Source organism: Delphinapterus leucas, chromosome 4 (assembly GCF_059928025.1).
Source record: "Delphinapterus leucas isolate spDelLeu-1000000601 "Yukka" chromosome 4, BTC_Dleu_Yukka2, whole genome shotgun sequence".
Taxonomy (NCBI): domain Eukaryota; kingdom Metazoa; phylum Chordata; class Mammalia; order Artiodactyla; family Monodontidae; genus Delphinapterus; species Delphinapterus leucas.
Window position 1 is genome coordinate 46,478,850 of NC_143132.1, and position 12,713 is coordinate 46,491,562.

The 12,713-nt window shown below is 38.6% G+C and overlaps 1 protein-coding gene across 1 annotated transcript in view; it reads right to left on the reverse strand.

Moving 5' to 3' along the window:
• Positions 1 to 12,713, reverse strand: part of DCBLD2 (discoidin, CUB and LCCL domain containing 2) — an 87,321-nt gene that overhangs the window by 17,104 nt on the left and 57,504 nt on the right. Inside the window, exons 4-9 of the mRNA XM_089910447.1 lie at positions 9,418 to 9,469; positions 7,062 to 7,134; positions 6,607 to 6,740; positions 4,912 to 4,952; positions 3,812 to 4,027; positions 2,904 to 3,028 (exon numbers count right to left, since the gene is read on the reverse strand). Of these exons, the coding sequence (XP_089766573.1) occupies positions 2,904 to 3,028; positions 3,812 to 4,027; positions 4,912 to 4,952; positions 6,607 to 6,740; positions 7,062 to 7,134; positions 9,418 to 9,469 (641 nt within the window). The remainder of the gene's footprint in view (positions 1 to 2,903; positions 3,029 to 3,811; positions 4,028 to 4,911; positions 4,953 to 6,606; positions 6,741 to 7,061; positions 7,135 to 9,417; positions 9,470 to 12,713) is intronic.

Genomic DNA, 12,713 nt, shown 5'->3' on the forward strand with positions numbered 1-12,713 from the left:
AATTATCCCTGAGTTGGGAGTAGATGAGAGAGCAGATGGACAAACATAAGTGAGGCAAAAAATACTGTTATTTCATATAATTCAATGTAAGGACTTCCACTTCTACCCATGACAGACTAACAGGGACTGGACTTATCCTTCTGCCTTAAAGGTCTGAAAAATCAGATAAAATATATGAAACAATGGTTTTCAGAGGCTGGACAACAGGCAGCATAGGGCAATACTCCCCAAGTGGAGGAAAACAAATGAGGTGAGCCCTTCTATTGCACCAGTATTGCCTGGAAAGAGCGTGGTGGTCTCCCTGAATTGAGGGAGAGTTCAGAGATGGAGAGGCTAAGGCAGCTAGAATTTGCAGGGCAGAGTGTGGGAGAGACAAGAATTACACAGAGACTTCTAGGGTCTGTTGGGGTTTCCCCTTACACCTTTAACTAAACTATCTGTGGATGGAAAAAAAACCACTAGAAAGGAACAGGAGAACAATTCTCAGGGCCATACAGGGCTGGGCCAGCTTATGTTGCCAACAGAGACTGGAGAAACCTCATATACATGGGACATTGGATTGAGTTCTTAGAACAGTATTGTCTCAGTAGTGGGGAAAAATTAGAACTAAAACTGCTCAGGTGCTGCCTAACAAACCTAAAATGTAAGCTTTGAAAAGATCACATGATTTCCAAGGAACCTAACTGCATCCCAGAATAAAGCTCAAAAATATTTAAAGGAGTAATAATAAAAAAAAGAAATCGAACACCAAGCAATATGAAGTTCACAATGTCTGGTAACCAATCAAAAATTACCAGGCATGTAAAATAGGACCCATAATATCTAACAATATATAAAGGCCCAGATATGACACGTTAGTATATAGTATTAGTAGACAAGGGCATTAAAAGGGTTATTACATACTCCATATGTTTTAGAGGTAAAGAAAAGCATGAGCATGTTAAGGAGAGACATGGAAGAAATTTTAAAAGCCAAAAACTGAATATCTAGAAGTGAAAAATACAATGTTGGAGATAAAATACACCAGATAGGATTAATAGCAGATCAGACACTGAAGAGGGATAGATTAGTGAACTTAAAGATAAAACAATACAAATTTTCCAAACTGGAACATGGAAAGAAAAAGACTGGGAAAAAATAAACAGAGCATCAGTGAACTGATACATCTTCAAGATTCATAATCTTCACGTAGTTAGAATTGAGGAGGCAACATATTCAAGAAAAAAGGGCCTATAATTTTCCAAATCTGATAGAAATTATAACCCACAGATCCAAGAAGCTCAAAGAAATCCAAGCAGAAGAAACATGAAGACAACTACACAAAGGTACATCATAATCAAATTGCTTAAAATAGGGCTTCCCTGGTGGCGCAGTGGTTGAGAGTCTGCCTGCCAATGCAGGGGACACGGGTTCGTGCCCTGGTCCGGGAAGATCCTACATGACGCGGAGCGGCTGGGCCCGTGAGCCATGGCCGCTGAGCCTGCGCGTCCAGAGCCTGTGCTCCGCAACGGGAGAGGCCACAACAGTGAGAGGCCCTCATATCGCAAAAAAAAAAAAAACCAAAAAATTGCTTAAAATAAATTCTTGCTGAAAACAATGCAGACTAGAAAGCAATGGACCAGCATATTTAAAGTATTGAAAGAAAAAAACTGTCAACCTAGTATTCTATACCCAGTGAAATTATCTTTCAAAAAGGAAGCCAAAAAAAGTTTTTCAGAAATATGATTCAGTGTTGTTAGATGTTTTAATAATATAAGCATGGATAATACTTATAATTTCAAAAAATTAACTATATTCTACAAGTATAACAAATATTATTGTACAAATAAATATGTATGTGCTAATAGTAAAAAGTAAGTTTGGGGGCATTAGGCAGAAGTAAGTTAGATTCAGAGACAATATTTTTATCTGCTTCAAGGGGTGGAGGCTCACCAAAGATTGAAGTTCATGTGATATCAAGCAGAAGAGAGGAAAGAAGGCCTTGAGTAACAGCTGAAGAGTTTAGATCCATACGAAAGATTAAAGGGAATCCCTGGAGTTTTTTGAACAGAGAGATGAGAAAAGTGGCAAGTGAAAATATTAGCATATCATGTATATGATAGAGAACTGATAGTATCATAAAATTGAAACAAAACTCACAGGGAGGTTTCATTGAAAAAAATGTGCTCATAATTTCAATTCTAGATGAGAGGCATCCACCTTCCTTGGGGACAGGGACCCCTTGTGGTGGGTGGATCAAGGTCCAGGAGCCCAGGTGAAAGTAACAAACCTCTAGTTGATAGCCACCTCTACCTACTTGCTCTCTACCCCTAAGCATTGTCATTTTTTGCTAACTAGAACAACAGTTCATTATTACCACAGAAGTTAAGGAAATTCTTCAGGTGGAAAAAAAGTTGTTTTCTACGACAAAAGTTGGTGAGGTGATCTTGACATGACCTTTCTATAATATCCTACAATTTAATGCCCTTCTACCTTTAGCTCTTTTGTCCCCACCCCTGCTGGCCTAGAGTAGAAATCTAGGAACAAGTTAGGCTCTACATCATTCTGTGGATTGATAAGAAAAGCTTTTTAAGGACAAGAAATTAAAGTTCCTTTTTATTATTTCTTAATGAATTAGTTAAACAAGTGAATTAAAATGTACTGGAAAAAAAAAAATCAGGCAAGTACTTACCCTTACAATCATCAAAAGGGACCTAGAAGTACTGAGAATTTCCTAACCACAGGTAGAAAGGTAAGGCCAATAACTAACACTACCTAAAATAACCAGAAGAGGGCAGAGTAAGACCAAATGATATTTAATTTTTATATCACACAGGAAGAGCTTCTGTGGCTTTTGGCAAAGGCCACCTACCCCCCATCCCCCTTTTTAATGTTCTTTAAAAATACTCTGGTAATCATTTTACCTTATCCTGCTCCACACCAGGCTCTCTGTACACAGTCCATCTCTGCCCATCATCACTGTACAGAATTCTGTAGGCTGACACATAGTAATTGTGCTCCACCATGGTGGAGCCGGTGGTTACAATGCCTGGGAATGGAGAGGTCCTTTTGTTAGTGCTCATGGTCTGATCTTTGAAGTTTGTTCATCATTGAAGCATTAACACCTAAAATGTACTGTTGAAACATTTTTGTCTCTGGCACGTTACCATATCTAAGTGCACGTTTTCATCCTAATGGTAACTAAATCCTTGGCTTTGCTCCCTTGTAGAGATAAGAAGAATGATAGGCACACGTAAGGAAAGGACTATTGTATTTTGGCAGCTTGTGTTCACGACACTGCAAAATATAGTTCACCTACTGAGAAAGAATGACTTCCTGGGAATGAATAGATTAAAGAAGATTACTGGTATTATTTTTAGAACCAAAGCAAAATAAATCTTTAACAAAATTATCTAAACCAATCCTAACCAATTATTCTGACCATTTGTTAAGTTGCTCTAAATAATTAAATTTATACTTGGCACATGTGGAATATTATTTGTAGCACTTAAAATGGACTCCTTGAACACAAATTTCTCTTAATGACTATAGGAGATGGTTATTTCAGATGTCGCAAGATCCCTTTACTGAAACATGACCTTAAAAGAATCTCTTTACAATGAAAAGAAACACTAGTAAGAATCAAATACCAACTCCTCTCCCTTGCCATGCTTTATAAAACCAACTTCGGTCATATTAACACCAGGACACTAAACTTAAAACCATATAATTAAATTTGCAGTGACCTAATTTTCTATGAAATTCTTAGATGTCACTAGGTTTCCAAATGAAATTAGTATTATAAATCATCTAGAAAATTGTGTCTCTTAACCTGTGATCTTCTTTTCCTTATTCAGATCTATTTGCAACCACTGATATTCATCAGTGGCAAAAGCGGCCCAAGGAGGTCCAGGTTTTTTCAGCCTGGCCTTTTCGGGTTTCCAGCTGTTCTCCTGCCCTGTGTGGTCCGTCCACTCCAGCACAGATGATGCCGTTATCTGAGCATCGGCGATCACGCCAGATTCCATGCCCAGTGTTCCATAACAACCTGAAACAAAGAAGAAAGTAATTTGGCTTCCAGATATAAACTCAAAAATCTCTACACACTTGCTCATTGGAAACTCTAATCGTTCCTTTAATTAACATACACTATGCTGACAATATACTGTACTAGAGGGCTTCAAAAGTATGCAAATGTTCCTTGGGTCTATGTCTTCGTGTCTTATCAGAGAACGTACAGACATATTTATTCACAGCAGTAATCACTAGCTGAATGGCAACACATTACCCTCTCCCTGGGATACTCTCCCCAGAGGGCAACTCACTCCCTTACCTCCTCCAGGTGGTTTGCTCAGATGTCACATTCTCCATGAGGCCTGCCCCAACCCACATTAAACTTCGAACCTGTCCCTTCTGAACTGCCTGTCCTCTTTCCTTGCCTTATTTTCTACATCTTTTATAATATTGTAAACAGGACGTTATAAACATTCATTTACTTATCCGCTGTTTATTGTCAATCTCTCACTTCCAGAATGTAAGCTCCAGGAAAGCACAATTTTGTTTATTCTGCTCACTTTTGTTTCACTAGCACCAGAACAGTGCCTGACAAATGAAAAAAGGCACTCGATATTTTCTGTTGATTGAGTTAATTACTTCAGACATATTCAAAATTCCCTTTTTCTAAGGTAACTTCCATGCTTACATGATCATTTCCCTATTAATATAAAACCTCCAGTTTATTCCATTCCTTAAATTATTAAGCACGTATTTTACCTCATAGAGTTATTCGTGATAACTAAATGAGAAAGTGCAAAAAAACCCCAAAACCCAAAACCCAACCTAGCAATTGGCAAAGTGCCTGATGTACAGTGTTCAAAAAATACTGGCTATTATACAAATTATGATAAGTTATAAAGTCCATGAGAGGCTTACCACTTGTCTTAAATGTAAAAAGACTTGTAGATAAGTGTCCCCTGAAAGAGAGAAAGACTTTTTTGGTGACACTCATATAACCACATGATTTCCTCATATTTGTCTTAGCAAAGCTTTCTTTTGTTTTTATTTCACTAAGCACCATCTATGGCTATCTATTAGACAGCATAATCAATTTTCTCTACAAGTATCTAGTGCCTAGTTTCATATATGATTATGCAAGTGCATCCATGCAACCTTCAATATGTACTTATTTTATTTCTTTTTCATGAAATAAATTGATTCCTAAAGTGTTTCTGTGGCAATTGCTTTTTGGGAATATATAATGAAAAGTGTAATTCTCATAGAAAGAGGCTCAAGCTTACTGGGGCAAACAGAAGAAAAGCTGGCTACTACTAAGAGAGACTGCATTTGTTACAGGAAATCACTGTATCTAAGAAAAAGTTTCAGTGTTACAATGTAGCACTGCATTTGAATTTCAAAGTAACCGGCAGAATAGGTGCTTAGGGAGAGTGGAGGGGTGGGATTATTAGTTATTAGTTCACCATATGGCAGGTCAAAGGGCCCTAAGGACCTTGGAGGGATAAAATCATCAAAGTCATCAGTGTATGCTCCTGCCTTTAGCACAACGCTCAAACCATCACAAATGGATGCAACCTGTCCGTTTTTTTAAATATGAAAGAGAGAACACATGAAAAAAATTCTTTCTAAAGGTATAGCAGTGGAAAGGAATGAAACGATCTGCATAAAATCGTCCAGAAGAAACCAGAGGAAGGAAAGGTAGCTGACTCTAGAGCAGGGATGAGCAAATGACAGCCCATGCATGGCCTGTTTTGTATGGCCAGAAAGCTTAGAACAGTTTTTACATAGTTAAAAAGTTGTAAGTAAAACAAAAAAGAATGAGTGACAGACATGTGGCCCATAAAGTCTGAAATATTTGTTAGCTGGCTCTCTACAGAAAAAGTTTGCTGCCTCCTGCTTTATACTGTCTTGAGTATGGATCACACTCTTGGCCTTCTGAATGAAACTGGCCTAGGACCTGAAGAGAAGCTGGCTTCAATTACGCTTATTGTCTGCAGGACCGAGCATGTCTAAGATGCAAGATTTACAAACAGATCACTCATACTATGTTTCTATTCAATGTTTCAATTTCTCCTGCTTTTGATGCCTAGTCTATGTTTTGTAATACAGTAGATCATAAATACCATGAAAATACATTCTTAAAATATTCTCTTGGGATGAGAGGGATTCATAATACTATCTGATTTATGTCAAAATTTGATTTATATTCAAAGCGTTTCAATTATCCTAATCCATCATGGGCCACACAGGCTATAAGGAACAGAGTAGTTAGTTATGCCTTCTGATCTTTAAAACGAAGTAAGGATTTGGCAATATACTTCTAGACTCACTCTGGGCTCTTTCAACACTTAGAAAAGAAGAAACAAATCACTCTTCCAAATGACTACCAACCTTTCTGACAGAGAACAAGCCAAGATAGCAAGACCTTGCCTGCACTCGTCAATACACTCAGATATCGAGCACACAAAGGTTATTTCATGAACACCATCAACGTCTGTCCTTATCACACAAAGGTTATTTCATGAACACCATCAACAGTGATACTGCTCAGGTCTAACTCATCCCTATCCCACCCCGTGCAACACGCTTATTATAAACAGCATATATACTTACACCACAGACGTTACGTTGTTAGCCAAAGAACTTTCATAGTATGGGATGCCTTTACTAATTACGACACTAATCCGGCCACCCAAAATGTTTGACACTACGCCTGCATGCACACCAGCCATGCACAATGGTGAGGACTTCAGGGAGGAAAGATAAAAGATTAGTTTTAAATTTTCTTTTGATAATTCATAAACAAGACACTTATACTTCTTCCTCTAGAAATTAATTGATCTGGGCAGTTTTCTTAATAAACATGGGATAGATTATTGATAATACAACACAGAACAGGTTTTTAGCAGAAGAAAAACAACAAAATGTTACATATTACTAAAAAGAAGTAATTCCTAGAAAATAAAAATCAAGATAAAGATACACAATAGATTACACATCTATCTATGAAGGAGTTTAAAAAAATGAAGTTTTATCATCACTTTAACATAAGTCTATATCCAACTTACATCTCTATATCCATGAGGGATTGTTCCAGATATCTCAGCAAAAGGAAGCAGACAACCAGCGGGGCAGTATTTGCTGTGAAATAAAAACAAGTTAAAGGGTATATAGTGCTGTACTTTCTGGGGAAAAAGACCAAAAAATGTCACTTACCCAGTTTTCAGTTCAATGTAAATACCATAATCTCACCACTCTGAGAGAACCACCACTTCTAAAAAGCCCTTAAGATTTTCTTCCAACCATTTACACGTCTTCACATACATATGTACAAAAATTATTTCATATTCTACATACTGCTTTATTTTGCTTCATAATGAATGGCAGACATATTTCTACTGTAAGAGCTATTCATAATATTTAATAGCTACATTTGACTTTGTGGATGAGCCTCAATTTATTTCACCAGCTCTCTACTGATCAAATTTAAGTCGATTTAAAAAAAATGTTTGGCATTCATTTATTTACTCACTCACTCATCCACCTACCCACTTAACACATTTACATGAATGTCTATTACATTGTCTGTTAAGTGCTGGGCTGTGCTAGGTACCGGGTTTACAAAGGTCAACCAAGCAAATATGGTGCCATTCTCACTGGGTTTACATTCCCGTGGTGGGAGAATACATTAAATGGATACTTTAGATTAATTAGATTATGATTAATTAGATTTAGATTATGATTATGCTATAAAGAAAAGGCACTCTATGAAATAACCGGGAGGAATCTAACAATAAAAGTAATACAAACATTCATCAAACTTACTATGTCCCAGGCAACATTCTAAGTACACTTCAAGTCATCCACATAAGAACCCTACATGGTAGGTATTATTATTATCCTCATTTTACAGATGAGGAAACTGATGAGCTGTGTGCCCAGGTCACACAGTTGTGTCGTGGTAGATGGGCTCCAGAGTTTGTGTTCATATGCAGGGCTCTGCACTGCCTCGGTCAGTGGACGGGGCTCTGACGAAGGGAAGCCTCAGCAGAGAACCACCAGCTGTCACTGGAACAGTGCAGGGATGTGCACTGCAACCAGAAGGAAAAGCATGTCCCTGAGGCAGGATGGCCTGTGTGTGTCTGGAACCGAGGACAACCAGTGCAGGTAGAGTGCAGTGAGAAAGGTAGTGTTAGTCTGAGAGAAGCTTGGAAGAGGGGACAGGGATCAGATCATGCAGAAGCCAGGGGGGCTGTGGTGAGGAGTCTTGGAGTATATTTCTAAGTAAAAAGAGGACGTCAACAAAGGATTTTGATAGTCTATACATATCATCTGATTTTTATTTTTTTTAAAAAGTTATTCTGGCTCCTGGAAAGAGAAGAGACTGTAAGGACCATGAGTGGATGATAAGACACAGTTAGGCAGTCCAGGCGAGAAAGGACGGCAGCTTGCATGTGGGTGGTGATGACGGAGCTGGAGAGTGGAGGGTCCAAGACAGCTGATCCTCTGGCAGGGCCGTGTGACATACACCGATGCCAGGGTTACCTCTGCTGGCCACAACCCCCGACGAGGGCTGAAGAGCCCCACCAGCCCACAGAGAGAGAACCATTCCTGAAGACAAAATGAAGGTTCTTTGGGGAGCAGTACCAAGTTGGGGGAGGTGAGATGGGTCTTCAAAGATGAGAATGAATTTGCTAAACAGAGAAGAATAAAGTGATTCCAGACAAAAGTTCTGAGAGCTCAGAGCAGTATAAATAATCCAGGGACGTTTCAACATGAGTATGTTAACGTGAGACTAGAAAAATGGCCCAAAGACTACTTGTGAAGGACCCTGAAAACCAGGCTAATGAATAGGGATGGCATTTTGTCATAATAAGTAGCTCCTGAAGATTTCAAAGCAGGGGAGTGATCGAATACAGATTTTAGAAAATAACTTGGCAGAATGTGAATGGCAGAAAAAAGCCAGCAAAGGTTAGAAAAGGGAAACCAATTACAAGTTAATCCTAGTCCAAGCAAGAGACAAGGGTGTAAAGCAGGAAAATGGCAGTATTAATAAAAATGCCACCTGGGTAAGAACAGTGAGGAATTCTCTAACAGCCTAAACCATCCTGTTACTTCTTTTTGAGCAAAGATAAATGGATCTTCTACCTTTATTAGAAGTTTTGCCAGATTTTGAAGAGTGACTAGTCCTACTTTTAAAGTATATCCAAATTATACTTCCATTGTGGAGAAGATTCAAATGCTAAAAGTTAAGGCAAAATTTAAACATGGCAACTCAGTGGTTTTACATAAGCTCTGGTTTACTGATGTCTCAGAACAATGATTATGAGTCACACCATGTACATTAATCTTAAGTACATAAGATGAGGATGAAGTAGATGAAGAGTAACATTTAAGAAAAAAAAGTCACAAATATGGTCATACCTGAACTCAGGTTCCAAAAAACTGGATGCAGTGTCTAAACAAGTAATTAGATCTAGGAAAAAAAAAAAACAAAAACGGATTCAATAATAATAGGTTTATTCTTGCTGAAACACCAACTGTTTCCAAACCCATATCATATTGTTCTAAATTTCAAAATCTTAACAGCTATCAAGGTAGTACTTTAACTTTTTATAAGGTTTTGGCAATCACAATTTCTTTAAGTATCTGGACTTCTGGGGCTATGTCTGCCCAATATTGAATACACCACATCGCCTCATAGAATCACGTATCACACACATGGACGGCACACAGATAAGTATAATTTATAGCCCTGAAGTAGCTTCTATAAAATATATTGATAGCTTCTGAAGCAAATATTTCTTGTTACTATATGACTAAAAATGATCCTTTGCTGGTTACGCATGAGGAAAACAATAACAAATGAAAGGTGAGTTAATTCTGTGGCTCTAACTGCAACTCAAAATCTGGTCCAGGAGTAGGACCAGCAGCGGCAGTATCTTCTGGGAAGTTACTAGAAATTCAAAAGTTTGAACATCATCTAGACCTACAGCATCTCTTGGCAGTGGGGCCCAGAAAGCTATTTTAACAAGTCCTCCAGGTAATTCTAAAGCACACTCTGCGTAAGACAGGACTTTAAAGTTTTAACATTTCCTATCTCAAAATCAAATCTGTGTAAGAGCTAACCTTGTCTAATTAAGACCTAGGTCACAGGCTTGTGTAAAAAGGTGGCTTATGGTTCAAACATTTCAGTGGTTTCCTTCTGCTCTTAGGACAAAGGGCAAAGTCTTCAACACAGCCCCCAAGGTCCGACCTCAGTCTGGTTTTGCCCGTCTTGGCCTCTTTTCATACTAGCTTTCTTCCTCTTCCTCTGTGCTCTCGGCCAGGAAAGCGCTTCCACTATCCCTTCACCTGGCTCACTCCTCTCTAGATCTCAGCTTAACTGTCACATCCCCTCAGGAGCTGTTCCTGATCTTCGCAAGTCAAACTGTGCTAGCACACAGTAGGCGCTTAGGGCTTTTTGGTTTAACGAATGGATGACTATTAGATGTTCTCATAGTACCATGTGTCACATAAGAGTGATCTGTTGCAATCATTTTAGTGTTGATAAGCAACATCATTTTATGATGCCTAGCCCATGCATGGGTAGTGACTGAGGCTGTCAGTCTTCACCTTTGTATCGCCAGCAGCAATCACAGCATATGGCATAACAGGAGGCTTTCTATCAACATTTATTGAATAAATGGATGAATAAAAGCTTCTGATTGTTAGCATGTTTGGCTAAGTCCAATCATGGACTAACCTGTAGGGGGAAAACCTGGAAGAAGATCCTAAGCCAATCACAAAGGTGAGTGATTTCACCTATAAATGCTAGCCAAACACTGTGCCGAGGGTTCCCAATACACTGACAGAGATAACACCTCGCATTCTCTCCAGCACACTGAAGGTGTACAAATATTTGTTAAATCAATGGCAAGCACAGAATAATTGATTATTCTATTTTACAATTCTGAAGAAAAATTATGTGTTTATTATCCAACTGGTATGTGTCTTGAAAGAACTAGAGCATAGTAACTGTTAAACTAATAGGAAAGTGGTATTTTGAGAGAGATTACATGGATGAATATCTACATAGTACAGGTATGATTGAGTTAAATCTGTATTTTAGGAGTTTAAGAGGATACATGCCTGGATAGAGGTTCACTATCACCTGGTTAACTGACTAGGAAAAGCAGACAAACTGAATTACCTGTATATTCTATAGATATTCCTGGCAATCTTTACACAGCATCAATAAGAACTGATTTTCCACTTTCCTGTTCCACCAAAAGAGTTTCCAACTTCTAAGATTAGAAACTGAACTTCTAAGATTAATAGCCTGGTACGAAAAGGTACCTGTGTGGTCCAACATGGCATTCAAGCCATAAGAAGACTGCCAGCTGGCCCTATTACCTTCAGGCTACATGCCAGAATCTCCTAGTCAACTATGGATATACTTGATTAGAAGAGGGCTTTATTATAATAAAGCCCATGCAGCGCTGAAACTCCAGATTTTGCACAAATGTATGCAACTCACTTGACCTTGCTCTCAAATTCCATAGGGGCTCAAAACAGCTCCCTAAGAGGAAAATATGAATTCCAAATGGAAAGCTATAAGGAGAGCCAAGAAGACAAAAGAAAAAGAAAGAAAGTCACGATTAGAGATTTTGACCTTTACAACTCCATGAAGGCAAAGAAAACATCAATTAAGCAGGGAACTGAGAAACTTTAAAACGTGTCTTTCTAGAAAGCTTCTCCCAAGTAAACAGCCTTCCAGAAAATCACTATTACTATAAGGCGCCCAGTTAACAAGAACACAGCCTAGGCAAGATGAATGCAACTCAAAGGGAACCATCTGACTCAAACTTCTCACAGCAATGTATAAGTTATCATAATGAATGGAATAGAACTGAGAGTCCAGAAATAAATCCTCAAATTTACAGTCACTGATTTCAACAAGGGTGCCAAGACAATTTAATGGGGGTAAAAATAGTCTTTTTAACAAATGATGCTGGGACAACTGGATATCCACATGCAAAAGAAAGAAACCGAACCCCTACCTCAGATCATATATAAAAGTTAACTCAGGGCTTCCCTGGTGGCGCAGCAGTTGAGGGTCCGCCTGCCAATGCAGGGGACACGGGTTCGCGCCCCAGTCTGGGAAGATCCCACATGCCGCGGAGCAGCTGGGCCCGTGAGCCATGGCCGCTGAGCCTGCGCGTCCGGAGCCTGTGCTCCGCAACGGGAGAGGCCACAACAGTGAGAGGCCCGCGTACCGCAAAAAAAGCGCAAAGAAACAAAAAAATAAACAAACAAACAAAAGTTAACTCAAGGTGGATCTAAATTCAAGAGCTAAAACTATAAAACACTTAGAAGAAAATATAGGTATAAATCTTGACTCTGGATTAAGCAATAGTTTCTTAGATATGACACCAAAAGCATAAGCAAATACATAAAAACACATAAACTGATTTCATCAAAATTTGAAATTGCTGTGCTTCAAAGAATGCTATCATGAAAAAGAAAGATAAGCCAAAGAATGACAGAAAATATTTGCAAAGCATATATCTGATAAGGATCTAGTATGCAGAATATGTAAGGAATTATTACAACTAGACATTAAAAAGACAAATAACCCAATTTTTAAAAAAATATTTATTTATTTGGCTGTGCCAAATCTTTAGTTGTGGCATGTGGGATCTAGTCCCTGACCAGGGATCGAACCCAGGCCCCCTGCA